Source organism: Salvelinus namaycush, chromosome 5, assembly GCF_016432855.1.
Source record: "Salvelinus namaycush isolate Seneca chromosome 5, SaNama_1.0, whole genome shotgun sequence".
In the NCBI taxonomy this organism is placed as follows: Eukaryota; Metazoa; Chordata; class Actinopteri; order Salmoniformes; family Salmonidae; genus Salvelinus; species Salvelinus namaycush.
The window spans coordinates 54,052,146-54,079,745 of record NC_052311.1 but is presented as its reverse complement, the minus strand read 5'-3'; the positions used below and the strand labels follow the sequence as shown (position 1 = coordinate 54,079,745).

General features: G+C 44.8%; 1 protein-coding gene across 2 annotated transcripts in view; it reads left to right on the top strand.

Moving 5' to 3' along the window:
* The window catches only part of LOC120048492 (triple functional domain protein-like), an 85,775-nt gene extending 65,782 nt beyond the window's left edge, over positions 1-19,993 (top strand). Inside the window, exons 33-53 of one of the 2 annotated variants that reach the window (XM_038994503.1) lie at positions 2,605-2,888; positions 3,053-3,223; positions 6,244-6,339; positions 6,722-6,870; positions 7,095-7,161; positions 7,528-7,631; positions 7,744-7,813; positions 8,040-8,129; positions 8,321-8,464; positions 8,637-8,714; positions 11,403-11,594; positions 11,779-11,956; positions 12,345-13,132; positions 14,295-14,542; positions 14,770-14,908; positions 15,343-15,370; positions 15,696-15,858; positions 16,048-16,169; positions 16,301-16,580; positions 16,891-17,029; positions 17,199-19,993. In XM_038994503.1, the coding sequence (XP_038850431.1) occupies positions 2,605-2,888; positions 3,053-3,223; positions 6,244-6,339; positions 6,722-6,870; positions 7,095-7,161; positions 7,528-7,631; positions 7,744-7,813; positions 8,040-8,129; positions 8,321-8,464; positions 8,637-8,714; positions 11,403-11,594; positions 11,779-11,956; positions 12,345-13,132; positions 14,295-14,542; positions 14,770-14,908; positions 15,343-15,370; positions 15,696-15,858; positions 16,048-16,169; positions 16,301-16,580; positions 16,891-17,029; positions 17,199-17,756 (4,088 nt within the window). In that variant the 3' untranslated portion in view covers positions 17,757-19,993. Of the gene's footprint in view, positions 1-2,604; positions 2,889-3,052; positions 3,224-6,243; positions 6,340-6,721; positions 6,871-7,094; positions 7,162-7,527; positions 7,632-7,743; positions 7,814-8,039; positions 8,130-8,320; positions 8,465-8,636; positions 8,715-11,402; positions 11,595-11,778; positions 11,957-12,344; positions 13,133-14,294; positions 14,543-14,766; positions 14,909-15,342; positions 15,371-15,695; positions 15,859-16,047; positions 16,170-16,300; positions 16,581-16,890; positions 17,030-17,198 lie in introns of both variants that reach the window. The other variant, XM_038994504.1, reaches the window with a different exon arrangement.
* Positions 19,994-27,600: the final 7,607 nt, after the last annotated feature.

The window sequence follows — 27,600 nt, the reverse complement described above, 5'->3', positions numbered from 1 at the left end:
ATAAACAGGTCTTGAGACATTAGTTGGAGTTGTCAGAGCAGTCAGAGAAGCGCAGGGCATCCCTTTTGCTCTTGTCACCAGCAGCCTCCTGCTTGCCGTACATTGTCTTCTCCATGGTCCTCTTCTTCCCCATGCAGCTAAGGAAGGCACAAGGCAAAACGTACCAATCAGTGTGGTCTATTAATACATGTTGCTATGAGATGAACATTTTAACCTTCAATTTCATCTTATATGGAAGTGAGTTCTGGCCCTTATCTATAGTTGACGTGATCTATTTTCGGTTCCAAGCACCCTTTCATTTAGGCTAAGAGTTGAGACTGACCTGATGAAGTCCTCCATGGCGTCGAGGCGCTGCTCCATGCCCTCCATCCTCAGCAGAACCTTCTCCTGAAGCTCCATCATCAGAACAGCCTTGTTGCTGTCCCCTTTAGCCTGGCACTGGAGCAGACCTCCTTTCCCTTGGCCTTGCCTTGTCCACTTCCTCCTGCTGAGCCAAAGGCAAACCAGGCAGATGACCAGAATTACCCCCCCGAGGGCCAGGATGGTGCAGTCCACGTCAGGCATGGTTATGGAGTCCAGGATGGAGGTCTTGTACTCCTCCCTTCTGTCCACCACATGTCTCAACTCGTCTGGTGTCATATCCATGCCAACTCTGGACCAGGTTGGGAGTTTGCAGTGCTGCACGCCAATGTCAATGCACACCATCTTGAGAAGAAGTAAGGCTAAACGTGAGGATGAAGTAGCCCCAAAAGGCTCCTGGGCTTATTTGCTCCTGGGCTCTTTGTAGGTCTATAGATGTGTCAGTCTGATGCAACCGTGTCTGAGGAACGAATGAAGGCCTGGGCCAGTGGCAGCCTCAGATCACCCTCAGCGGTCCCCTTGTGACATCATTTGAGTGCCATTTGACATCGTTAGACTGTCATGATGTCACAATCCAACCCTGCCTGAGTATCAAAGCCTGAGCCAATGAAATGCAGCCCCAGACCATCTCAGCAGACCTATTGTGACATCATAAAGCAGTCAAATGACACCTTGAATAATTTTGTGAAAATGGCACCCTTGCATGCACATCAAAACGATTGTAAACTAAAACTGTCTATTCTTAAAACAACATAGTCCAACATAGTATCAAATACATCTGGAACTGAAGGGAAGGTTATTAACTCTATTCATACACTGTCTTTCATCTGGCACACCATTCAGCCTGACTTGTTTGCGCAACATTTTGAAACAGTATGGAAGTAATTTACTGTGCTGTGGTTTTAGGAAAACAGCTGTAGAAACTTCATGAAATCATCCATGGCCTGGCTTGAGAACATCTCCTGAGATTGCTCTTGGCTGCTAAGAGAAACCCTTTCGACATGGCCATGGGTGTATCCTCCGTTTGGCCCGAGTCTCACTGTACAAATGAAAAAGAAAAGTCACACACTCCTCTCTCCTTGCTAAGACCCACTATGAACCACGATGCACTAGTGCAGCAGCACCCTGTTAATAATGCGTGTGTGATCAGTCCATGCCAAAGGCCCGATCAGTACATGATAATCATGGGGTCAATTCAGAGCCATCACTTTCTATCCCACTCAGATTTGTATAGGATTGTTAGAGATTTCTCAGCTCATATGTTGTTGTTTTGAATTGATTTGTTTCTCAGTGTTAGAAGTTCTAAGATTCTTAAAGGCCTGTTGTCTTTTCTCATGGCAGCATACTGTAGGTACATGTTATTTTTACTGAGCGAGTGGGTGCACTGTTGGGGAACCCTGACCCTTCCAGGATGGTCATCATGCCCTGTCAGAAGCTGTTGTGGTTAGATCAGATCAGTAGGAGGATCTGGTCACACAGAGTTCAGTTCACTGAGAGACAGAACCAACCGCTGAGAACACAGAGGTCACCTCACTGGACACTTTACTCTACTGCTGTCAGTGGGCTAAGAACCCGGCCACACAGAGACAGAAGAAACACATGGAGAATGTATCCGTCTATTCATCAAAAGTTCTGTTTTTGAAGGATACAACATTTCTATGAAGCCGGGACCTGGGCAATCTATCCACCCTGAGTAGCATCCCTCAGTTTACATCAGCAGAAGCACCCCACACTGCACCACATTTAAACCCACAGCCTTAGCCAAGTCCTCTCCCACACCTCTCAGGGGAGATAGAACCACAGAAGAGGGAGGTGGTGGGCATAAAGTAGATACACACACACACACACAGAGAATAGCTTATGCAACTTTTATATAATGTTGTGTATTCCATGGTTTTTAAAATGAGGTTCATCCAGTTCACTTTCAAAGGAGGAACGTCTATCGATAGACGCTTCAATGCAGAGGGTGGACACGCAATGTTAGGATGCGATGCTCCATTCTAACCAACATGTACTAAAATGGAATGTCTGAGTATAGATACATAAATAATTATGCCTCCTAGGTAATGAAGTACCTTGCAAAAGTGCATCTAATCTCATTGGTACCCTCATAGCTGAATTCAGACCCATTCCCAAGATACTGTGCACTGTGACTGACCTCGCTATCTCTCTCTCTCGCTCTCTCTCTCTCTCTCTCTCTCTCTCCTTCTCTTTCTCTCTCTCTCCATGTCTCTCCCCCTGCAGACACCCTGTCTGTGTCCAGTAACGATGCCATCCAGCCTGGCGCCAGCCACACCCTGGGCTTCCACAGCTCCCCGGGGCCCAAGCGACCGGGCAACACGCTGAGGAAGTGGCTGACCAGCCCAGTGAGGCGCCTGAGCAGCGGCAAGGCCGACGGACACGTCAAGAAGCTGGCCCACAAGCACAAGAAGAACCGCGACGGACGGAGCAAGAACGCAGACTCCGTCGGCTCCCAGAAAGACTCGGACGACAACGCCGCCACGCCACAGGACGAGACCATCGAGGAGGTCCGTTCGATTGGTCACCCCTATCACTCATATATCACTTCCTTTCTTTCTCTTTTACATGATCTGTTCAACATTAAATATCTCCCTAATTTCCTTCTCTCCTTTATTTTGAGCCGATTGTGTTCTATGTAGTTGTAAGCTCTGTTGTCGTTGTCCCTCTACAGAGGATGAGGAACGAGGGGCTGAGCAGTGGGACTCTGTCCAAGTCCTCCTCCTCTGGGATGCAGAGCTGTGGGGAGGAGGAGGGAGAGGAGGGGGCTGATGCTGTACCCCTGCCTCCCCCAATGGCCATCCAACAACACAGCCTGCTGCAGGCTGACTCTCAGGACGACAAGGTGAGACACATACACTCACACACACTTAACAGGCCTCCATGAGGTTTAGTTGGAGAATATCAAAGCGGGGACAATCATCTTTCCTGTAAAATCTTTTGGAAAATAAAAAGAGACATTGGTAAATCAATGAATGTATTTATTTTAGACCAGGTTGTCTGAAAAGGTAGATATCTTATACCTATGCAGTTTAGCTTCATTCACTCATCATCACAGAATAGTTATTGTAACTAGAGCGATGGGCGTTTCTTTGACACTAATATCACTGTTTTCTCTTCTTTCTTAACTTTGCTGTAACTTTACCATAGCTTTATGTTGATTTGTGTTCTGCCTCTGTTTTGTCTCAGTTCCCGTACCTCTCCATGTAACTGCCTATGCTCTAGTCACACTCCCCCAACCAACCAACCAACCCAGTCTTTATTTTACTTCCCAGCCATCCATCCTCAGTCATGCTATCTCCTCACCCTCGCTGCCCTATGTTTTTCAAGGACTAATGTTGCGGATGTGACGAATACTCCATTTGCTGTAGTTAGTGAAGTTTGACTAGAACTGACTGACTACCCCTTTAAAAACCTGGCCTTGTTTAGCCTGTTGCTATTGTTTAGCCAGACTAGCTGTGCTTGTGACTGGCCTGTTGCCCGTGTTACCCCTGTTGTAATGGAGTATTTAACAGCACATATACATTGTTCAGTCATGTGCTCCACTGTGGTGCCAGTGCTCAGAACCTTGCTCCAACCAACCCCAACCCCCGCCTCGTCCCCTGTATCCTCCATGCTAGCCTGGCCCCACTAGGCCCCTATTTGGCCCTGATTAGGGAGACCATACCCATTCCTTTTGGGGACATTTGGAATGTCGGGCGGTGTCAAAACACGTCAATGGTGAGCTTCTCTAAGAAATTAATGTATGATGCGGTGATGTCATCATGTGCTGTAATATGTAGAAACATCTTTAATACAGTGACAAATACTTTCCAGAAAATATTAATAAAATGTAGTGTAAACATATATATTTTTTATATACAGTTGAAGTTTACATACACTTAGGTTGGAGTCATTAAAACTTGTTTTTCAACCACTCCACAAATTTCTTGTTAACAAACTAGTTTTGGAAAGTCGGTTAGGACATCTACTTTGTGCAAGACACAAGTCATTTTTCCAACAATTGTTTACAGACAGATTATTTCACTTATAATTCACTGTTTCACAATTCCAGTGGGTCAGAAGTTTACATACACTAAGTTGACTGTGCCTTTAAACAGCTTGGAAAATTCCAGAAAATTATGCCATGGCTTTAGAAGCTTCTGATAGGCTAATTGACATCATTTGAGTCAATTGGAGGTGTACCTGTGGTTGTATTTCAAGGCCTACCTTCAAACTCAGTGCCTCTTTGCTTGACATCATGGGAAAATCCAAAGAAATCAGCCAAGACCTCAGAATATTTTTTTGTAGACCTCCACAAGTCAGGTTCATCCTTGGGCGCAATTTCCAAATGACTGAAGGTACCATGTTCATCTGTACAACAATAGTACGCAAGTATAAACACCATGGGACCACGCAGCCGTCATACCGCTCAGGAAGGAGATGCGTTCTGTCTCCTAGGGATGAACGTACTTTGGTGCGAAAAGTGCAAATCAATCCCAGAACAACAGCAAAGGACCTTGTTTAGATTCTGGAGGAAACAGGTACAAAAGTATCTATATCCACAGTAAAAACGAGTCCTATATCGACATAACCTGAAAGGCAGCTCAGCAAGGAAGAAGCCGCTGCTCCAAAACCGCCATAAAAAAGCCAGACTACGTTTTGCAACTGCACATGGGGACAAAGATCATACTTTTTGGAGTAATGTCCTCTGGTCTAATGAAACAAAAATATAATTGTTTGGCCATAATGACCATCGTTATGTTTGGAGGAAAAAGGGGGAGGCTTGCAAGCCGAAGAACACCATCCCAACCGTGAGGCACTGGGGTGGCAGCATCATGTTTTAGGGGTGCTTTGCTGCAGGAGGGACTGGTGCACTTCACAAAATAGATGGCATCATGAGGGAGGAAAATTATGTGGATAAATTGAAGCAACATCTCAAGACATCAGTCAGGAAGTTAAAGCTTGGTCGCAAATGGGTCTTCCAAATGGATAATGACCCCAAGCATACTTCCAAAGTTGTGGCAAAATGGCTTAAGGACAACAAAGTCAAGGTATTGGAGTGGCCATCACAAAGCCCTGACCTCAATTCTATAGAAAATGTGTGAGCAGAACTGAAAATGCGTGTGCGAGCAATGAGGAATACAAACCTGACTCAGTTACACCTACTCTGTCAGGAGGAATGGGCCAAAATTCACCCAACTCATTGTGGGAAGCTTGTGGAAGGCTACCCAAAACGTTTGACCCAAGTTAAACAATTTAAGGCAATGCTACCAAATACTAATTGAGTGTATGTAAACTTCTGACCCACTGTGAATGTGATGAAAGAAATAAAAACTGAAATAAATCATTCTCTCTACTATTATTCTGACATTTCACATTCTTACAATTAAGTGGTGATCCTAACTGACCGAAGACAGGGAATTTTTACTCTGATTAAATGTCAGGAATTGTGAAAAACTGAGTTTAAATGTATTTGGCTAAGGTGTATGCAAACTTCCGACTTCAACTGTATATATATATATTTTTTTTAACTGATCCATTTTTTACTTAACACTTATTTTTCTTACAACTGTATTGTTGGTTAAGGGCTTGTAAGTAAGCATTTCACTGTAAGGTCTACACCAGTTGTATTTGGTGCATGTGACAAATAACATTTGATTTGATTTGAACATTAAACCACACACCTCTCTTTCTCGCTCTCACGCTCTCTCTAATTTCTCGCTCTTTCTCTCACACTCTCTCTCTCGCGGTCTCTAATTTCTCTCTCGCTCTCACGCTCTCTACTTTCTCTGTCTCTCTCACGCTCGCTCTCCTTTCTCTGTCTCTCTCTGTCTGTCTCTCTCTCTGTCTCTGTCTGACTCTGTCTCTCTCCCTCCCTTCCAGGCGGCCTCTCGTCTATCGGGCCGACCCAGTAGTTCAGAGACACCCAGTGCGGCTGAGCTGGTCAGTGCCATCGAGGAGCTAGTCAAGAGTAAGATGGTAAGACCCAGCCATCCATCAGTCTACCACACTGCTGTCAGTTACGCACACTCACACACACACACACTGCCAGCTCAGCTCAGGCCAGTCTGGTGCCAGGGTGGATGTGACGTGTGACGGTGCCATGGCCCACCAGTCATCTGTGAACCATTTGAGTCACCACACCAACTGACTCCTTCTCTTCATAAGACCTGGCACAGCACTTTAATGCTGCCATACTTTGTCACACCCTCATAGCAGCAACACCACTGCTCTCTCTGCTAGCACAGTGATTGTATGGAGAAGCTCAGCTTACTCACTGCATGTTCACAATGAATATACAGTAAGTTCTCTCTCGCTCTCTCTCTCTCTCTCGCTCTCTCTCTCGCTCTCTCTCTCTCAGTCCCTGGAGGACCGTCCCAGCTCTCTCTCTGTGGAACATGGGGACAGCAGCAGCCCCTCCCTCAACCCCTCCGACAACTCCCTCCTGTCCTCCTCCTCCCCCATCGATGAGATGGATGAGCGCAAGTCGGGTTTCCTCAAAAGACGCCAGTGAGTTCAGTTTCACTCCTCAACGTCTCATATGTAGAAATAGAATGACTAGAAGGGTCGTCCTCATTCAAGCCAATGAGGCCGTAATGATGGTCCTTTTCTAGTCATTCTATTTCTAGGGTCTCAAAGCCTACAATGTGCCTTGAGCCATCAGATAAAACTGTCCTGTGGTGGTCTAGCTAAGCAATCCTCTCATTGTTTACTTACACCTCTCTCCCCTACAGCTATGTGTTACTGGAGCTGGTGGAGACAGAGAGGGACTATGTGAGAGACCTGGGTTCAGTGGTGGAGGTGAGAACACATTCTTTCTTACTTTACTGTAGGCCCATAATCAATGACTCACTCCTCTCCATCACACTCTGTTCACGTTCTAGACTTGGTCAAAGTGCTAGGTCCCGTCCACAAAACAATCCCTAATCCTTACGACCCCTAGGCTCTCCATATAAATCGAAATGAACCGTATAGGTAAAATCAATATGGTAACAGCTCCACCTTGCCCTCTAAACATACATTTAGTGCATATACCTATCAGATCAGATCACCACAAGTGCCATAAGGGACAGAGGTTGTTTGTGGATAGGGCATTGGAATAGTATTGGCTGAATTTGGCATTGTGTCTAGTCCTGTGGTCACCTGAATGTCTTATCTCCCCTTCAGGGCTACATCAGCAAAATGAAGGAGGACGGCGTGCCAGACGACATGAGGGGAAAAGACAAGATAGTGTTTGGGAATATCCACCAGATATACGACTGGCATAGAGAGTAAGACGAGAATAGTACCTACCTACAGTACTAGCGTTATTATTAGTTTGACTTTTATATTAGTATATTTATCACACTAATATTTCTCATACTCTTCGCTCATTGGCCACAGCTTCTTCCTAGGAGAGCTAGAGAAGTGCCTGGAGGATCCTGATAGGCTGGCTCCCCTGTTCGTCAAACAAGTAAGAGAGATTTGATGATTTTCATTGGCCAAAATATACCATCAGTAGTGGATGTCGCTGTGCATCAAGGTTAGTGCTCAACCCTAACATTAACCCCTAACCTTAACCATAATCCCTCATTTAAATTGAAATGGGGTATGGACATCCCAAAGATTCCAGATACCAAGGACCATAATACCACTTCCTCACCATTTCCCTTGTTTTTTCCCCCTTGTTTTCCTGCTAGGAGCGACGGTTACACATGTACATCGTGTACTGTCAGAACAAGCCCAAATCGGAGCACATCGTGTCTGAGTACATAGACACTTACTTTGAGGTAAGAATACACACACTCCCTCCACCCCACACATGCCCCACAAGTGGGTTTATTCCAGTCTCTCGAACGGAGCACATATTTCATCATAAGAGCCTCATTGTTTCCTGTTCTCATACCTTGTGTTATATTTTTACGCAGTCCTTTGTTTTTACTGTGTGCAAATAAATCTAATGGCTCCCTGTGTATTTTAGGAGCTCAAGCAGCGTCTGGGCCACAGACTCCAGATCACTGATCTTCTCATTAAGCCTGTGCAGCGCATCATGAAGTACCAGCTCCTACTGAAGGATTTACTTAAGTTCTCCAAAAAGGCTGCAGTAGATACTACGGAGCTGGAGGTAAGAACTACAATCTGGGTTTGATTTGATGGCCTTCCACCCCTAATAACATGGACAAGCATTAATATTGCTATGATTTTGTTTTTACCTGAAAGTTATACTTGTTATAAAGCTGTGATTATGTTTTCTTTCCCTCTAAAATTGTGTTTTCTATCTTCTCTGTTTCTCCCAGAAAGCGGTGGAGGTCATGTGTGTTGTGCCCAAAAGATGCAACGACATGATGAACGTTGGGCGTCTCCAAGGCTTCGACGTAAGACTCACAGGCTCTGTCTTCTTCAGGGAATAGAGAATGTAGTCTTTCAGTTCGATCTGGCTCAGTTTAGGTCACAAATTCTCCAAAATAGCTTACTTGAATATGATTTCAGCCGATAAGGATCATATGATACATGGGAGAAGGGCTTGGGTTTGCTGTCTCTCTCTTTATTTTCACTCGTTGTATTATATGATAATAGCATGCATATAATATGCATATTTCACCTGAGTGGCTAAGAATGAGTCTGAGGCTGTCCTCTGTCCTCTCTCCTTTTATTTGTATGTATTTTATTTAAAGGCCCAGCACAGTCAAAATTCTTTTTTCCTGTTTTTTATATTAAACTGACACTGTAAAAGTGTGAACAAATTTGATTTCGGTCTTTAGTTATATTTGCTTTCTTTATTATTTGGTTAGGTCAGGGTGTGACAAGGGGTGGTTTGTTTAGTTTTTGTCGTGTCTAGGGTTTTTTGTTATCTATGGGGATTTTGTATTGTCTAGGGGTATGTAGGTTGATGGTGGCCTGGATGGGTTCCCAATCAGAGACAGCTGTTTATCGTTGTCTCTGATTGGGGAGCCTATTTAGGTTGCCATTTTCCAGGTTGGTTTTGTGGGTCGTTGTCCTTGTTTAGTTGCCTGTGAGCACTACGTTGGCTTCACGTTTCGGTTTGTTGTTTTTGTGAGCTTGTTAAGTGTTCTTCGTTTAAATAAATAGAAGAATGGATTCTAATCACGCTGCGCCTTGGTCCACTCCTTTAAACGGCCGTGACAGAACTACCCACCAAAAGAGGACCAAGCAGCGTAGCGTGGTTACCTGGAGAGTTGGACATGGGAGGAAATCCTGGAAGGCAAGGGACCCTGGGGACAGAGGAGTGAAAATCGCCGTCCTGAGGAGGCAGCTAGGAGAGGGGCCAAGGATTACACTGGAACACGGCTGGCAAGGAAGCCCGATAGGCAGCCCAAAATATTTTGGGGGGGAGGACACACAGGGAGATTGGCTGAGCCAGGTTGGAGACCTGAGCCAACTCCCCGTGCTTACCGTGGCGGGCGTCGTACTGGTCAGGCACCGTGTTATGCAGTGGAGTGCACGGTGTCTCCAGTACGCGTTCTTAGCCCGGTGTGCTATATCCCAGCTCCTCGCATCGGCCGGGCTAGAGTGGGCATCGAGCCAGGAGGGATGATGCCGGCTCAGCGCATCTGGTCTCCAGTGCGTCTCCTCGGCCCGGGGTATACTGCATCAGCCCTACGCATGGTGTCCCCGGTTCGCCAGCACAGCCCAGTGTGGCCTGTTCCAACTCCCCGCACTTGCCGGGCTTCAGGGGGGATCCAGCCCGGAAGAGTTGTGCTAGCTCTGCGCTCGAGACCGCCAGTACGCCTCCACGGTCCAGTGCATCCGGTGCCTGTGCTAAGCCCTAACCCTCCTGCATGTCTCCCCAGCCTGGTGAGTCCTGTGCCTTCTCCCAGAGCCAGGCCTCCTGTGTGTCTCTGCATTCCAGTGATGATCCATGGCAAGAAGCCTCCAGTGATGATCCATGGCACGAAGCCTCCAGTGATGATCCATGGCACGACGCCTCCAGTGATGATACATGGCAAGAAGCCACCAGTGATGATCCATGGCACGACGCCTCCAGTGATGATACATGGCAAAAAGCCACCAGTGATGATCCATGGCAAGAAGCCTCCAGTGATGATCCATGGCAAGAAGCCTCCAGTGATGATCCATGGCAAGAAGCCTCCAGTGATGATCCATGGCAAGAAGCCTCCAGTGATGATCCATGGCAAGAAGCCTCCAGTGATGATCCATGGCACGAAGCCTCCTGTGATGATACATGGCACGAAGCCTCCTGTGATGATCCATGGCACGAAGCCTCCTGTGATGATCCATGGCACGAAGCCTCCTGTGATGATCCATGGCACGAAGCCTCCTGTGATGATCCATGGCACGAAGCCTCCAGTGATGATCCATGGCACGAAGCCTCCAGTGATGATCCATGGCACGAAGCCTCCAGTGATGATCCATGGCACGAAGCCTCCAGTGAGGATACATGGCACGAAGCCTCCAGTGAGGATCCATGGCACGAAACCTCCAGTGAGGAGTTATGGCACGAGGCCTTCAGCGTCGCCCTCTAGTCCGGAGCCTCCAGCGACGCCCTCTAGTCCGGAGCCTCCAGCGACGCCCCTCCAGTCCGGAGCCTCCAGCGACGCCCTCCTGTCCGGAGCCTCCAGAGTCTCCCTCCTGTCCGGAGCCGCCAGAGTCTCCCTCCTGTCCGGAGCCGCCAGAGTCTCCCTCCTGTCCGGAGCCGCCAGAGTCTCCCTCCTGTCCGGAGCCGCCAGAGTCTCCCTCCTGTCCGGAGCCGCCAGAGTCGCCCTCCTGTCCGGGGCCCGCGGCGATCACCATGTGTAAATTGGTTAATCGACCAACAACAAAGAGTTACAAACCTCTCTGCCAATAACAGCTACTTTTCAGTTTTCCCCTCCCCACTTAGATTACTCCCACTCCTGGCAAAATTCTTGCTTGAGAAATAGTGTTTTGCTAAAAGCTACGTTTGCCCATTTGAATGGAGATCTATTACAGCAAGGTACTTACTTGTTACCCAGAAATATTTTGATATGGATTTAAAACGGCTGCATTGGGCCTTAAACGTTTGTTTAACCAGACAGGCAATACATTGGTATTCCCCCATGCAGGGCAAGATTGTGGCCCAAGGCAGACTACTGCTCCAGGATACCTTCATGGTATCAGATCAGGACGGGGGGCTACTCACAAGGATGAAGGAGAGGAGGGTCTTCCTCTTCGAACAGATCGTCATCTTCAGCGAGCCCCTGGACAAGAAGAAAGGCTACTCCCAGCCGGGATACCTCTTCAAGAACAGCGTCAAGGTATGGAGCATCGATTGTGATCATCTCCCCTAATCAATCCACTTAGATCATATTACAGTGGATGTATTTTTGGGGGCTGGACATTGCTGGGATAGGAATTGCCCTAAGAGCCAAAGTCATTTGAATAGTTGTCTGATTCTGAAAACACTCACATCCCCTCCTCTCCCCTGTATCTTGTGTCCAGGTGAGCTGGCTGGGCCTGGAGGAGAGCACAGACGACCCCTGTAAGTTCACCCTGACCTCCCGGTCATCCAGTGGCGGTGTGGAGACCTACGTGATGCACTCAGCCAATCCTGGAGTCAGCCAGATGTGGGTCCACCAGATCACCCAGATCCTGGAGAGCCAACGCAACTTTCTCAATGGTAAAAAAAGACACATCACGGTTCATCTGTGTAACTGTGTAGTGATATTATGCTAGCTTCTCCCAGGTGGCAGCATAATCATACCATATGATTACAATGTTTCATCTGTCTCCCTGTGTAGTCATCCACTCCATAGAATGTATCAACGTTCTGAGAAAATAAGTGTTTAGAACACACAATTAAATGGACTATAGCATGATGTACTAGAATGCAAAATGCAAAGAATTCTTTTATATTTTTGTTTCATAGCTAGACAGTGTGTACTCATACCACTGAGGTGACTCTTTCTCTCTCTCTGTCTCTATCTCTTTCTCTGTCTCTCTCTTTCTCTGTCTGTCTGTCTGTCTCTCTCTTTCTCTCTGTCTGTCTCTCTCTTTGTGTCCCCCAGCACTGACATCCCCTATCGAGTACCAGAGGAACCATGTGGGGGCAAGCGGAGCAGGCCTGGGGGCCCCCAGCAGTAGCAGTGGCCTGGCAGGAGGTGGCTGCAGCAGCTCTGTAGTGGGCCCTGGGAGTAACTCTCTGTGTGGCCCCCAGAGTCGCCGGCCCTCGCGCATCCCCCAGCCCTCCTCCCGTATCCCACAGCCTGTCCACCACCACCACCCCCCGGGGTCTGACGGACCGGACAGAACAGCAGGTACGTGGTCCCGACAACCCCCCTCCTCCTCCTCCCAGACCCCCTGTCCTCCTGACCATGCAGAGGGGGACCTGGGGCCCCAAGATGTCCCCAAGATGCGAGTGCTGGATGGTCCCCGGCCCCGCAGCAGAACCAGCAGCAACAGCAATGGCAAGTCCTTGGGCGTTGCTGAGGGCAGCTTCAAGGAGAGCTACCTTGGGGAGGACCCTCAGATCCCCATCCCACGGCTGGCTATGGCCCCTCTGAATCTTGCCAAGCCTCGGGTAGGGACAGTCTCTCCACTGACCTGCCCCATAAAGGAGGAATTCATCCCGGGCAGCCCAGCCCAGAAAGGCTCCTTTTTCTGGTCCGCCGCGGTCCCAGCCTCCCCAGCTAGCCGGCCTGGCTCCTTCTCCTACCACAGTGATAGTGGAGACTCGACCCTGGGCCACAGGGAGAGCCACAGCCACCACCACTCCACCCACAGCAAGGATATAGACCGCATGAGCACATGCTCCTCCACCAGTGAGCAGTCCGTACAGTCCATGCAGAGTAACGGGGTAAGAGCCCTACTCGAGTCCCAGGCTTCTGTCCGGCTTAGTCCCTACTAACCTTACTGGCTGACCAGAAGTTCTCCTGGGTCATCTTAACCACAAGTGCATACTAAACTATCTAAGTACACTAACTTGCCTATGGTGTGAGTTTTCCTTCCTGCGGTCTTTCAGACTCTACTAACAGTGTGTTTTTGGCTGGTACAGCAGCTAACTGCTACAGTAACTCAGCTTGCTGTACTGTATGTTGGTGTCCTCTCCTCTTCCTTGGTAAGTGTTTCCAGTATGACTCTCTGCCTCTGCTTCCCTAACTTCACACACCCAGCTCTGTCTTGGCTCTAACATTTTCTAGACATGACCTGAATTTTTGCTGTCCCTTTGCTTCAGCCTATTGTGGTCGGATCTAAAAAAAAAACATCAAGGTATTTATGGGTTAAATGCAAATGAATGCTGATATAATGGAAGATTGATATTTGACTTCGACTTCACCTGCCTGCAAGAAGAGGAGCTCTGATGTAAAAAGAAACGTTTGCCGTCTCTCCTGTTTTCTCTTAGCTCTTGCTCTGACCATGCTGCTTCCTTTATGTCTTGGTCCTGTGGGACTGATGACACATCCTTGTTCCCGTTCTCTCCTTGCCTTGCTCCTGAATACATTTGACTCACACCAAATATATTTGGCCTCACTTCAAACTTTATTTCAGGCTCTGTCTCTTCTGAAACGGACTGTTTCCTCTCTACTCTCACTGTCTTTGAGAGACACCCACTCCATGTTAACTCTCCTCTGTCTCTCTGACTTCTGGATACCTTGTCTTCGCTTATACAAATGAGAAGGTCTAGTTATGAGACATGTAGGAACCAGATGTTAGTTGCTACAGTATGACTTTCCTCACTCTACTTTATGAACCTTTTGTAATGAATGCTTTGAAATGAGTCCTTTGTGCATGAGCTCTAGCATATAAACAGATGAACAACATGATGCTCATGTGCAATCAAATCAATAACATTTGAATTTGTTTAGTCTTTTAGAGTCAGTTTGTGTGTGTGTGCATTTGTCTGTCTGTCCTCTCTCTCTCTCTCTATGCCTCTCTCTTTGTGTAACCCTACCTATAAACCCTTACTGACTCCATTTCCTCCCCTGCCTCCCATCCTCCCCTGCCTCCCCCTCCTCCAGAGTGAAAGCAGTAGCAGCAGCAGCATCAGCACCATGCTGGTGACCCAGGACTACGTGGCCCTGAAGGAGGATGAGATCAGTGTTTCCCAGGGCGAGGTGGTCCAGATGCTGGCCTCCAATCAGCAGAACATGTTTTTGGTGTTCCGGGCTGCCATCGAGCAGGGCCCTGCCGCCGAGGGCTGGATCCCCGGCTACGTACTGGGTCACACCTCCACCATCATCCCCGACCTCCCCGAAGGAACCATCAAGTAAGAGACAGACACTGCTGCTACTCCATGTACCAACCTGAATGACTGAATGAAAAGCTTTATCATCCCAAAGACAATTCCATTTTCACATCATGAGCTCTGCCATCATAAAAGTGAAACAGTAGACAAAGATGTAGAAATCACAAGTTAAACTTTTCTCTTCTTTTCTTCCTTTTTCTTTCTCTCTCTCTTTTCCCCTTTCTTTCTCGTTCTCTTGTCTGGAGCAGGAAGTCATCCTCGTGGCACACAGCACTCCGCATCAGGAGAAAGTCTGAGAAGAGAGAAAAGGAGACCAGGAAGGAAAATAAGATGGAAAACGGCTACCGCAAGTCTCAAGACTGTCTGACTAATAAAGTTTCTGTAAAGGTAGAGTTGATTTGATAATCACCTGTATGGCTGTAAGACTAAAAGCCCCTCTGCATTAACCTCAATATGGCTGTAAGACTTAATGTCCCTCTACATTAACCTCAGTGCGGCTGTAAGACTTAAAGCCCCTCTACATTAACCTCAGTATGGCTGTAAGACTTAAAGCCCCTCTACATTAACCTCAGTATGGCTGTAAGACTTAAAGCCCCTCTACATTAACCTCAGTATGGCTGTAAGACTTAAAGCCCCTTTACATTAACCTCAGTATGTCTGTAAGACTTAAAGCCCCTCTACATTAACCTCAGTATGGCTGTAAGACTTAAAGCCTCTCTACATTAACCTCATTTAATGGATTCATGTTGTAATTATTTAATGTCTTTGTGGTAAAACTAATTAGGAGAAGAAACTTATTTGTGTTCCTATTTTTCTTTCAGCTTCTAAACCCCAACTACATCTATGATGGTATGTATACATGTATATGCTTTTGCTTGGGCTTTACTATACAGTAATTGAATGACACATCTATATTTTCACATACCAGGGGTTCAATAAAACACGTTTTTATTGTCTATTGGGTAGCTCAGATGTTGGATTGTGTAGTTTGCATGTAAGTATCCTCCTCCGAGCCAGAACAGTGTGTAGGAATGGAGCCTGTCTCCTGTTTCTGTAGTGTGAGGCAGCTGGAAAAACGAAAGTACACCCAATGGACAGGACGCTAGTATATTGCAAGGCTAGTTAGCATGTGACATAGTCAAACTCACGTGTCCTCTGTCTGTCACCTCTGTAGTACCCCCAGAGTTCCTGCTGCCTCTGAGTGATGTGACCTGTAACCTGGGGGAGAGTGTCACTCTGAGGAGTAAGGTCTGTGGAAGACCCAAAGCCTCGGTCACCTGGAGAGGACCTGACCACAGCACTCTGAGCAACGACGGACACTACAGCATCACCTACAGGTACACATCGGCATTCTACGTTACATTTGAGTCATTCAGCAGATACTCTTCTCCAGAGGGATTTGCAGTGATCATTGCAACGTGTTAGAATGACTTAGCTGTTGGAAGACAATGTTCTGTTGTAGTTGAATTAAAGGAAGTGTTGCTATTGTTGAAACTTACCTTGTGACTTCCCTTCTCTCTCTGCAGTGACACGGGCGAGGCAACTCTCCTCATCATGGGTGTGTCTGTGGAGGATGACGGGGTGTACACCTGTGTTGCCACCAACGTAGTGGGCAGCGTGTCATCCTCCGCCAGCCTCAGAGTCTCAGGTTAGTCACTGTTGAGTTACATTAAGTTGAGTTGAGTTGTAGACTCCTGTGGGGGTACAGTATATCCTCTATATTCACACTACTTCTTCAGTACTTTTGCATTGTAACATTCAATGTTTCTATTTTCCCAGAGGCCTCCGACGATGGGAGTGAAGTGATTTGGAAGAACAACTTTGAGTCCTTCTACACAGAGGTCACAGAACTGGGCAGGGGAAGGTTCTCAGTGGCTAAGCGCTGTGACCAGCGTGGGAGCAAGCGTGCCGTAGCAGCCAAACATGTCAACAAGCGGTTGATGCGGCGTGAGCAGGTGCTCCAGGAACTGAGGATACTACAGTGTCTGGAACACCCACACCTTGTCGGCCTGCTGGACACCTTCGAGACAGCCACCAGCTACGTGCTAGTGCTGGAGATGTACGTTAGAAAAACTGTGGATGGGCCCCAAATGGGACCCTATTCCCTATAACTGATCAAAAGTAGTATCCTACAGAGGGATAGATAGCATTTGGGACGCGCACACTGTATGTATTATGATTATTGAGGAAAATTGTAATTAGAATTCCTGAATTGAAATAGAATTGATTACCCTTTTGAACAATATATTACTGTATATATTTATTCACTGTGTTGTGCTTTTGAATCATGTTCAAGCAGCCCTCTTGTACATCTACCATATCGGTGGGCTAATGTCTCTCTCTCGTGCTCTGGTGCTTTGTGTCTGCAGGGCTGATCAAGGCCGTCTCCTGGACTACATAGTCAGCTGGGGTAACCTCACTGAAGAGAAGGTGGCCTTGTACCTTAGGGACATTCTTGAAGCTTTACACTACCTGCATAGCTGGAGGATAGCTCACTTGGACTTGAAGGTGAGGCACAAAGGCTGTGACATGTAGAGTAGGAGTTAAATGTGATTTTGTACTGTATGATGTCTAACTGATTGTTCTTAAGCAAAGATAGTACTCAAATTATGGGTAAATTCTTAATCATATCTTTCTTTGCGTGTATGTGGATGGGTATCGGTGTGTATCCCTTTAGCCCGAGAACGTGTTAGTGGAGCAGAACTCTGCCCAGCCTGTGGTCAAGCTGACAGACTTCGGAGACGCCGTCCAGCTGAACAGCGGCCACTACATCCACCCTCTACTGGGCAGTCCAGAGTTCTCAGCCCCAGAGCTGGTGCTGGGCCAGCCCGTATCCTTAACCTCTGACCTCTGGAGCCTGGGGGTTGTAACATACGTGGTACTGAGTGGGGCATCTCCCTTCCTGGATGAGAGCGCTGAGGAGACATGCCTGAACATCTGTCGTCTGGACTTCAGCTTCCCCCATGACTACTTCCAGGGTGTGAGCCAGGCGGCCAGGGACTTTGTGGGTCTCCTCCTACAGGGCGAGCCGGACCGGAGACCTTCGGCCGCCGCATGCCTTCAGGAGCCCTGGCTGCAGCCGTGGGACTCCCACCAGCAACAAAACCAGCACCCAGGGTGCATCGACACCTCCAGACTCATCTCCTTCATCGAGCGGCGGAAACACCAGAACGACGTTAGGCCCGTGGGCAGCATCAAGACCTTCCTTCACAGCAGACTCCTCAACCAGATATGAGCAGGTTAGAGGACTACAGTACCCAGAAACAACCGAGTCACAATGATGATCTCATCCTTTCTCAGCCGACTACGCCACTTCCTTAGAACTATGTTACCCAGCATCCTGCTGCTGCTGACTGCTTTGAATATTTTTGACTGAGATTTTTCCCCCCAAGAGATTTAAATACTTCCCTTCCATCCCCACCTTTGTATGGATGATGGCTATATGCCTGCACAAAAGTATGAACTATTTGAAAGTATTTCAAACTTCACTAACAGGGAGAACAAAGCTTTCTCGAGAGCCAGTGAGAGTAAGCCTTGTGTTTGGATAGTATTACAAACCGATACTGTAATATCGGGTTACTTTTGGTTGAATATAATAAAATTGTTTTTGTAATGAGAGATTACTTTTTGTAAAGAAAATGTATAGTTAAGAAACAAAGAAATGTCTTTATTCATATACCTTTTCAAAAACAAAGGTTATTAATAAAAAGAATGAAAACAAAAATGAATGTGACATATGAACAAAGCACCACCGACCCACCACAGGGTCGTTGCTTCAGAACACTACTTCTAGATGTGACATATGAACAAAGCACCACCGACCCACCACAGGGTCGTTGCTTCAGAACACTACTTCTAGATGTGACATATGAACAAAGCACCACCGACCCACCACAGGGTCGTTGCTTCAGAACACTACTTCTAGAACCAGTTGGAGACCAAACTCATTGTAGTTGTAGTTGATTAACTTACAATAAATCAGCAAATGGTTTGTTCTGGCCTTGCTATTGTATGGACCTGTAACAGTTAGTACAATTATGCTATTTTAGTCAGACCTCAGCAGAGAAATAAACAAGCAAACAAACAACAAAAAGCTATAACACTATTGGAAAAGCTCTTTAGATTTCTGATACATCCGCCTTACTTTGTAAATAATGTGTTCCTGCCTTCATTCTCATTTTGAAGAATTTGTCTCAAACGCTGTTTCATTAGCTGAGTAGTAAGTCCTGCCAATGGAAGAGAGGTTTGAGGGAGACTAGCTCCTCCTCATGCCAATCAAATGACATAAACCCTCACTACCAGAAATACTTCTATAAATGCACTCGTATTTTGCGTTAATTTCTCATGTGCAATGTTGCAGCTTTAACATGTATGCAACTATTTATGAAGACTTGTGTTGTACCCGTAATCTAAAAAGGCATGTACGTACCTGGTACTGCAGTAGATGTGTGTATTGTGTTACTCTTTTCCGTATTAAGTTCAGTATTAATATCTTGGAAACCTAAAATGCAGGTTTCGCAAATAATGTAAAATAAGAAAAAAGATTTGTATCTATATTGGCACTTATGCTTTCAGTTTGTCATTGTTTTTGTTTTATTTTCTGTAACTATACCAAAGTTAACTGTACTTTACCCTCTTTAAATGTCTTATATAATGTACCATGTTAAGTTATGAAAACCATGCTGAACCTAGAGATAGATGTTTACATTGGTTCACAGTGGCTTTATTTATTAGCATTGTAAGAACGTTGTTTAGTGGTTGGTTGTTACTGCATACCTAATTAACATTTCAAACACTTCTCTTCTCAAGCTGTGCACAAAGTGGTGATTGCTGTGTAAGTTTGTTAGACTTTTTAAGTTATGTATTTCGCTAGACATTGTGTTGCAATGATCAACATCTTGGTTTAACTGAAACTTGGGGTAGCATTCTTTGCCGAGCCTTTGGTTTGAAGAAGAAAAAAAACTGCCCACAACATTGTACCAACGTTACAATTGTGCATGGGCGTTGCGGCGCTATTACCCTAACCTATATCTGAGAGTGACCATGACCTAGCTGTTTTCAGTAAATTAATCATTGTATGAGTTCAAACTGATTTTAATGTGCCAGTCAACTGATCTGGAGAGGCGGACGAAACAGCTGTATTTCCTTTTAAGCTTGAAAAGGTTATCAAAGTTTCATGTCTATGTCAAGGCAGTAGTCACAGTGATACAATGAATGTGTTTGTTAACCTGTACAGTCCCATTTTGTGTCCTTTTATTTATTCATGTGTAAAGCTGTACAGACATGGACGACGAACATGGGAACCTGGATGTAACCTCATCATATTTGATACATACTACGTTTTTTTGAATGTTAAATTACTTATTTTTACTTTTGCATGTATATTTCTTTGTACAGAAATTAAGTTTACACATTACTTGCTGTAAATATTTGATTTAGTCCTCAGTTATTTTGCCATTAAACGTATGGAACATACCCTTGGAAGTTTTTTTTATATTTATGTATGTACAGTGCCTTCAGAAAGTATTCATACCCCATTACTTATTCTACATGTTGTGTTACAGCCTGAATTCAAAATGGATTAAATATGTTTTTTCTCTCACTCATCTACACACAATGCCCCATAATTAGAAAGTTAAAACATGTTTTTAGAAATGTTTTCAAATGTATTGAAAATGAAATACAGAAATATCTAATTTACATAAGTAGTCACACCCCTGAGTCTATACATGTTAGAATCACATTTGGCAGAGATTACAGTTGTGACTCTTTCTGGGTACGTCTCTAAGAGCTTTGCACACCTGGATTGTACAATATTTTCCTATGACCAGAATACCCATAACGTGATGCAGCCACCACCATGCTTGAAAATATGAAGAGTGGTACTCAGTGATGTGTTGTGTTGGATTTGCCCCTAACATAACGCTTCAGGACATTAAGCTAATATCTTTGCCACATTTTTTTAAATTTTACTTAAGTGCCTTATTGCAAACAGAATGCATGTTTTGGAGTCATTTTTATTCTATACAGGTTTCCATCTTTTCATTTAGGTTAGTATTGTGGAGTAACCATCCTCAGTTTCTCCTATCACAGCCATTAAACTCTAACTGTTTTAAAGTCACCATTGGCCTCATGGTGAAATCCCTCAGTGGTTTCCTTCCTCTCTGGCAAATGAGTTAGGAAGGACACCTGTATCTTTGTAGTGACTGGGTGTATTGATACACCATCCAAAGTGTCATTAATAACTTCACCATGCTCAAAGGGATATTCAATGTCTGCTTTTGAAAAATGTTACCCATCTACCAATAGGTGCCCTTCTTTGCGAGGCATTGTTTAACCTCCCTGGTCTTTGTGGTTGAATCTGTATTTGAAATTCACTGCTCAACTGAGGGACCTTACAGATATAGTAATTGTATGTGTGGGGTACAGAGATGAGATAGTCATTCAAAATCATGTTAAACACTATCATTGCACACAGAATGAGTCCATGCAACTTATTATGTGACTTGTTAAGCACATTTTTACTCCTGAACATATTTAGGCTTGCCATAACAAAGGGGTTGAAAACTTTATGACTCAAGACATTTCAGCTTTTCATTTTTTATTAATTTATAAACATTTCTAAAACAGAATTCCACTTCGACATTATAGGGTATTGGTATTTAATAGGGTATAGGGTATTTAATCTATATTAAATTCAGGCTGAAAAAGTCAAGTGGTGTGAAGGCACTGCAAATGGTGCAGACTTAGCTAATTATAACCTTATAAACATTTATATCTGAGATCAACATGGTTGACAACGTTGTTGGTGACAGTTGTTGACAATTATTGAAGGAAATGGAATAAGAGGTGTGAATGGTGTCCACAATAACTGGATGTTTCTCATCAGAATCAGATCTCTATCGATGATAAACAAGATATGAGAAACCAGAGTGAGCGTCTGTGATCTTATCTCCAAGGTGCAGGCGTTGTGCAGTCAATTTGCACCAAAGATTATTCTTTGGAAATGTGTTTGAAAAACTACTGAACTGTTCTTTCCCCCACATCTATTTCAACAGGCGCTACAAACCAAGGTCATTCATGATTTTTAGAATGATTACCAATTCATGTAGGTGTGATGTACATTTTCCTTTCAGACCATGGGGTGAACATCTATGATCTTTTCCGGCATCAAACATCATAGTTAAGTCCAAACTATGATGTTTGATGCCGGAAAAGATCATAGATGTTCACCCCATCCTTGGATTTGGTTGTTAAGTTCAAGTCATTTTTTTATTAACTTAAAAAACTCAGCAAATGTCAATTAACTATTAATGTCCAAAATCATCTGCTTAACCTTATTGATTGCTCAAATTATGAATTGATCTTGAATTATATGTTTTGTTCTGTTAATCATGTTGTTCATGCAGAAAAAAGGAAATTTAACTCAATATTCTTGTAGCAATGTATCAAGTGTGGATGTTTTTTAAGTTACACATTTGACGGTTGTTTAGGGACAGTTCCTGTGTTTGTATTTAACCGATGTGTGGCGCATGTTCTTCCCTTCTGCCTTATCAGGTGTGAAATCAACAGAGCTGCTCTTAGAGCGAAAGTAGCAGCTGCTTTGCATGCAACCACAGCTACTGAGGCATCTCAGCAAGCTCAGGTGATCTTCAGAGATTTTATCTCAGTAGGGAGACCGAATCCTGTTTTCAATGTTTACACACACACACTCAAACGCACACACTGGCTTCGCCACTAGAGGGCATACTGAGCTGGTGTTTAATAAGTGCATCATGACAATTCTGAACCTTGTGTCAGTCAATTACAGCAAGACGCTCTGGATGGTAACAACATATGGACATCTTTATAACTGTATCTTGTTGTTTATTTGCTGACCATGACTGAAAAAAATATACACATATATAAACTCAGCAAAAAAAGAAACGTCCCTTTTTCAGGACCCTGTCTTTCAAAGATAATTTGTAAAAATACAAATAACTTCACAGATCTTCATTGTAAAGGGTTTAAACACTGTTTCCCATGCTTGTTCAATGAACCATAAACAATTAATGAACGTGCACCTGTGGAATGGTCGTTAAGACACTAACAGCTTACAGACGGTAGGCAATTAAGGTCACAGTTATGAAAACTTAGGACACAAAAGAGGCCTTTTTACTGACTCTGAAAAACACCAAAAGAAAAATGCCCGGAGTCCCTGCTCAACTGCGTGAACGTGCCTTGTATGCTGCAAGGAAGCATGAGGACTGCAGATGTGGCCAGGGCAATAAATTGCAATGTCCGTACTGTGAGACGCCTAAGACAGCGCTAAAGGGAGACAGGACGGACAGCTGATCGTCCTCTCAGTGGCAGACCACGTGTAACAACACCTGCACAGGATCGGTACATCCGAACATCACACCTGCGGGACAGGTACAGGATGGTAACAACAACTGCCCGTGTTACACCAGGAACGCACAATCCCTCCATCAGTTCTCAGACTGTCCGCAATAGGCTGATAGAGGCTGGACTGAGGGCTTGTAGGCCTGTTGTAAGGCAGGTCCTCACCAGACATCACCGGCAACAATGTCGCCTATGGGCACAAATCCACCGTCGCTGGACAAGACAGGACTGGCAAAAAGTGCTCTTCCCTGACGAGTCGCGGTTTTGTCTCACCAGGTGTGATGGTCGGATTCGCATTTATCATTGAAGGAATGAGCGTTACACCGAGGCATGTACTCTTGAGCGGGATCGATTTGGAGGTGGAGGGTCCGTCATGGTCTGGGGTGGTGTGTCACAGCATCATCGGACTGAGCTTGTTGTCATTGCAGGCAATCTCAACGCTGTGCGTTACAGGGAAGACATCCTCTTCCCTCATGTGGTACCCTTCCTGCAGGCTCATCCTGACATGACCCTCCAGCATGACAATGCCACCAGCCATACTGCTCGTTCTGTGCGTGATTTCCTGCAAGACAGGAATGTCAGTGTTCTGCCATGGCCAGCGAAGATCCCGGATCTCAATCCCATTGAGCACGTCTGGGACCTGTTGGATCGGAGGGTGAGGGCTAGGGCCATTCCCCCCAGAAATGTCCGGGAACTTGCAGGTGCCTTGGTGGAAGAGTGGGGTAACATCTCACAGCAAGAACTGGCAAATCTGGTGCAGTCCATGAGGAGGAGATGCACTGCAGTACTTAATGCAGCTGGTGGCCACACCAGATACTGACTGTTACTTTTGATTTTGACCCCCTCTTTGTTCAGGGACACATTATTCCATTTCTGTTAGTCACATGTCTGTGGAACTTGTTCAGTTTATGTCTCAGTTGTTGATGTCTCAGTTCTTGTTATGTTCATACAAATATTTACACATGTTAAGTTTGCTGAAAATAAACACAGTTGACAGTGAGAGGACGTTTCTTTTTTTGCTGAGTATATATACACAACCGTTCAAAGGTTTGGGGTCACTTAGGAAAGAAAAGCACATTTTTATCCATTAAAATAACATCAAATTGATCAGAAATACAGTGTAGACATTGTTAATGTTGTAATTGACTATTGTAGCTGGAAACGGCAGATTTTTTAATGGAATATCTACATAGGCGTACAGAGGCCCATTATCAGCAACCATCACTCCTGTGTTCCAATGGCATGTTGTGTTAGCTAATCCAAGTTAATCATTTTAAAAGGCTAATTACTCATTAGAAAACCCTCTTGCAATTTTGTTAGCACAGCTGAAAACTGTTGTTCTGTTTAAAGAAGCAATAAAACTGTCCTTTAGACCAGTTGAGTCTCTGGAGCATCAGCATTTGTGGGTTCGATTACAAGCTCAAAATGGCCAGAAACAAAAAACTTTTTTTTTGTGTCAGTCTATTCTTGTTCTGAGAAATGAAGGCTATTACATGCGAGAAATTTCCAAGAAACTGAAGATCTCGTACAACGCTGTGTACTACTCCCTTCACAGAACAGCGCAAACTGGCTCTAACCAGAATATAAAAAGGAGTGGGAGACAGTGTCACCAGCAATGCACCCCCACACCATCACACATGCTTCACGGTGGGAACTACACATCCGGAGATCATCCGTTCACCTACTCTGCGTCTCACAAAGACACGGCGGTTGGAACCAAAAATATCAAATTTGGACTAATCAGACCAAAGGACAAATTCCCCAAAGCCAACACCTACTTTGGCCACCTTTCCTTCCAGTTATCTGCTGCCAATGACTGGAACGAATGACAAAAATCACTGAAGTTGGAGACTTATATCTCCCTCACTAACTTGAAGCGTCAGCTGTCAGAGCAGCTTACCAATCGCTGCAGCTGTACACAGCCCATCTGTAAATAGCCCATCCAACCAACTACCTACCTCGTCCCCATATTTGTTTTAGTTTTTCTGCTCTTTTGCACACCAGTATTTCTACTTGCACATTCTCATCTGCACATATATCACTCCAGTGTAAATTGCTAAATTGTAATACTTCGCCACTATTGGCCTATTTACTGCCTTACCTCCTTACTTCATTTGCACACACTGTATACAGATTTTTCTATCGTGTTATTGACTGTACGTTTGTTTATCCCATGTGTAACTCTGTGTTGTTGTTTGTGTCGCACTGCGTTGCTTTATCTTGGCCAGGTCGCAGTTGTAAATGAGAACTTGTTCTCAACTGGCCTACCTGGTTAACTAAGGTGAAATAAAAAATGGAAACAATTCTTAGACTCCAACCATCTGCCTCTGGTTCTCGCCTTGTGCCCTTATATTTTAGGTGTTTGAGAACCATGTGCTTTTTTCCCCCCATCATGGAGCCTGTCATGTGATAAGTTGGATTTTGTTGGTCTTAACATGTATAGAATCAAAGTTAACCTTATCTGTTCCGTCTCACTAAAGAACCATGTAAAACTTTTTAGCAGACATGACATAGGGCGATGGGCATTCCATGAATAGGAGGATCATAGTATAAATACATAGTTATTGTATACATTACATAGAGTATATAGAGCAAAAATATAAAAAAGTAACATCAAGCAAAGTATATCTTTGTAGTTGAGGCACTATGCCTTTTTAGTGCTTTATAGCGCCATCTCCTCTCCTAATGTACTAAGAAAAAAGAATGTAGATACATACATTGTACAGTGGGCTGAACAATATAATTATAGAGAAACTCAAAATACCAACATGAGAAATACTGTACTTTATTAATGTTTCAATGGAACCCACCAAAATCATACAATTATTTAATACAAAATACATTTCACCAAAATCAAGGTTTCATAATTATTGGCACTCCTCATTTAGTACTTAGTGCCACCACCTCTGACAGGGATAACAGCATGGTCTTTTCCTGTAATGTTTGACAAGGTTAAGGAACACATTTGGATGGATTTTGGACCATTCCTCTATGCAGATCCTTTCAAGATCCTTCACATTCTTGGGTTTGCGCTTATCAACTGCCCTCTTCAACTCAGCCCACAGGTTTTCGATTGGATTGAGGACCGGTGACTGAGATGGCCATGGCAGAACATTGATTTTGTTGTCACAGAACCATTTCTGTGTGGATCTTGAGGTCTGTTTTGGGTCATTGTCTTGTTGGAAAGTCCATCTACGGCCAAGTCCCAGCCTTCTGGCAGAGGCAACCAGATTGTCAGCCAGAATTGCCTGGTACTTGGTGGAATTCATTATGCCATCAATCTTAACCAGTGCCCTTGGATCTCTGGAATTAAAACATCACTGACCCACCACCGTATTTCACCGCGAGTATGAGGTGCCTCTCCTTGTATGCATCTCTGTTTTGACGCCAAACATGCCGATGCTGTATCTGACCAAAACGTTTAATTCTGTTCTCATCTGACCAGAGCACCTTCTTCCAATCATAATTTAAATGACGTTTGGCAAACTCCAAGCGCTTGCGTCTGTGTCTTAAGGGCTTTCTTCTGGAAACCCTTCCAAAGAGCCTGTGGTTGTGGAGGTGGTGTCTGATGGTGCTTTTTTAAACCTGGTGACCCCAAGATGCCACCAAGGCCTGCAATTCTTTCACAGTGATTATTGGGAATTTTGTTGCTTCTCTCACAATCCTCCTCCCTATCCTGGGGGGCAAAATGCATTTGCTTCCTCTACCCGTGAGGATTTAAACTGTTCCATATCTTTTGAATTTTTCAATAATTGCCCTGACAGTGCTCAGTCATATATTCAATCGGTTGTGGATCGTCTTGTAGCCATTACCAGATTTATTAAGGTCTACGACCATCTGCCCCTTTTGAACTGCTAGTTCTTTTGTTTTCTTCATGGTGTTGGATGACAAAGGGATATTGATGCGTGTTACCTCATTTTTATACCCTAGTGAAAAAGGAAGTGATGTAATGGCTCTATATAGTTCCTTAACACTTAGATGAACTTAAATAAGTGGTATTTAATTCCTGGTTTCATTTTGGTAGATGTTATTTACAACAATATTTAAGGGTGCCATTAATTGTGAAACCTTGATTTGGAGGATATTGATTTTTAATTAAATCAATAAATGATTTTGGTGGGTTCCATTGAAACATTAATAAAGTATTTTTCACATGTTGGTATTTTGAGTTTATCTCTATAATTATATTGTTTATATTTTTTTAAGTATTGTTTGTGCATTGCCAGTCAGGGGTGCCAGTAATTTTGGAGCCCACTGTACATACTTTTAAAGAAAGACTGCCACTTAAGTACTGTGGTTGGTTGTATTACCTTATAAATTAAGTGTAGTGGCTGGTGGGGGTCTACTTAGGGTGAGTGGGTCTTCTGAAATGGGATGAGTGGAGGCCCCATGCACACCTCAAGTGTCTGATGCCCTCCCAGTCACCCCATCCCTCTCCACCACCTCCTTCTTGTTCTCCCCTCTTTACTCAACCTAAGCCAAGATTATCCCCACCTTCCATCTTTACTCCCTCTTACCCCCCCAAGCCAAGCGTATCACCACCTCCCCTACTTGCCCTCCCTTACCCACCAAGGTCTAGTATATCCAAACCTCTGTCTTTCCTCCCTCCCTTCTTCCAAACACATGTACACCCCTCTATACATCTACTTACTCATCAATTCTCCTTCATTCACACACAACATATACCCTATGCCTCC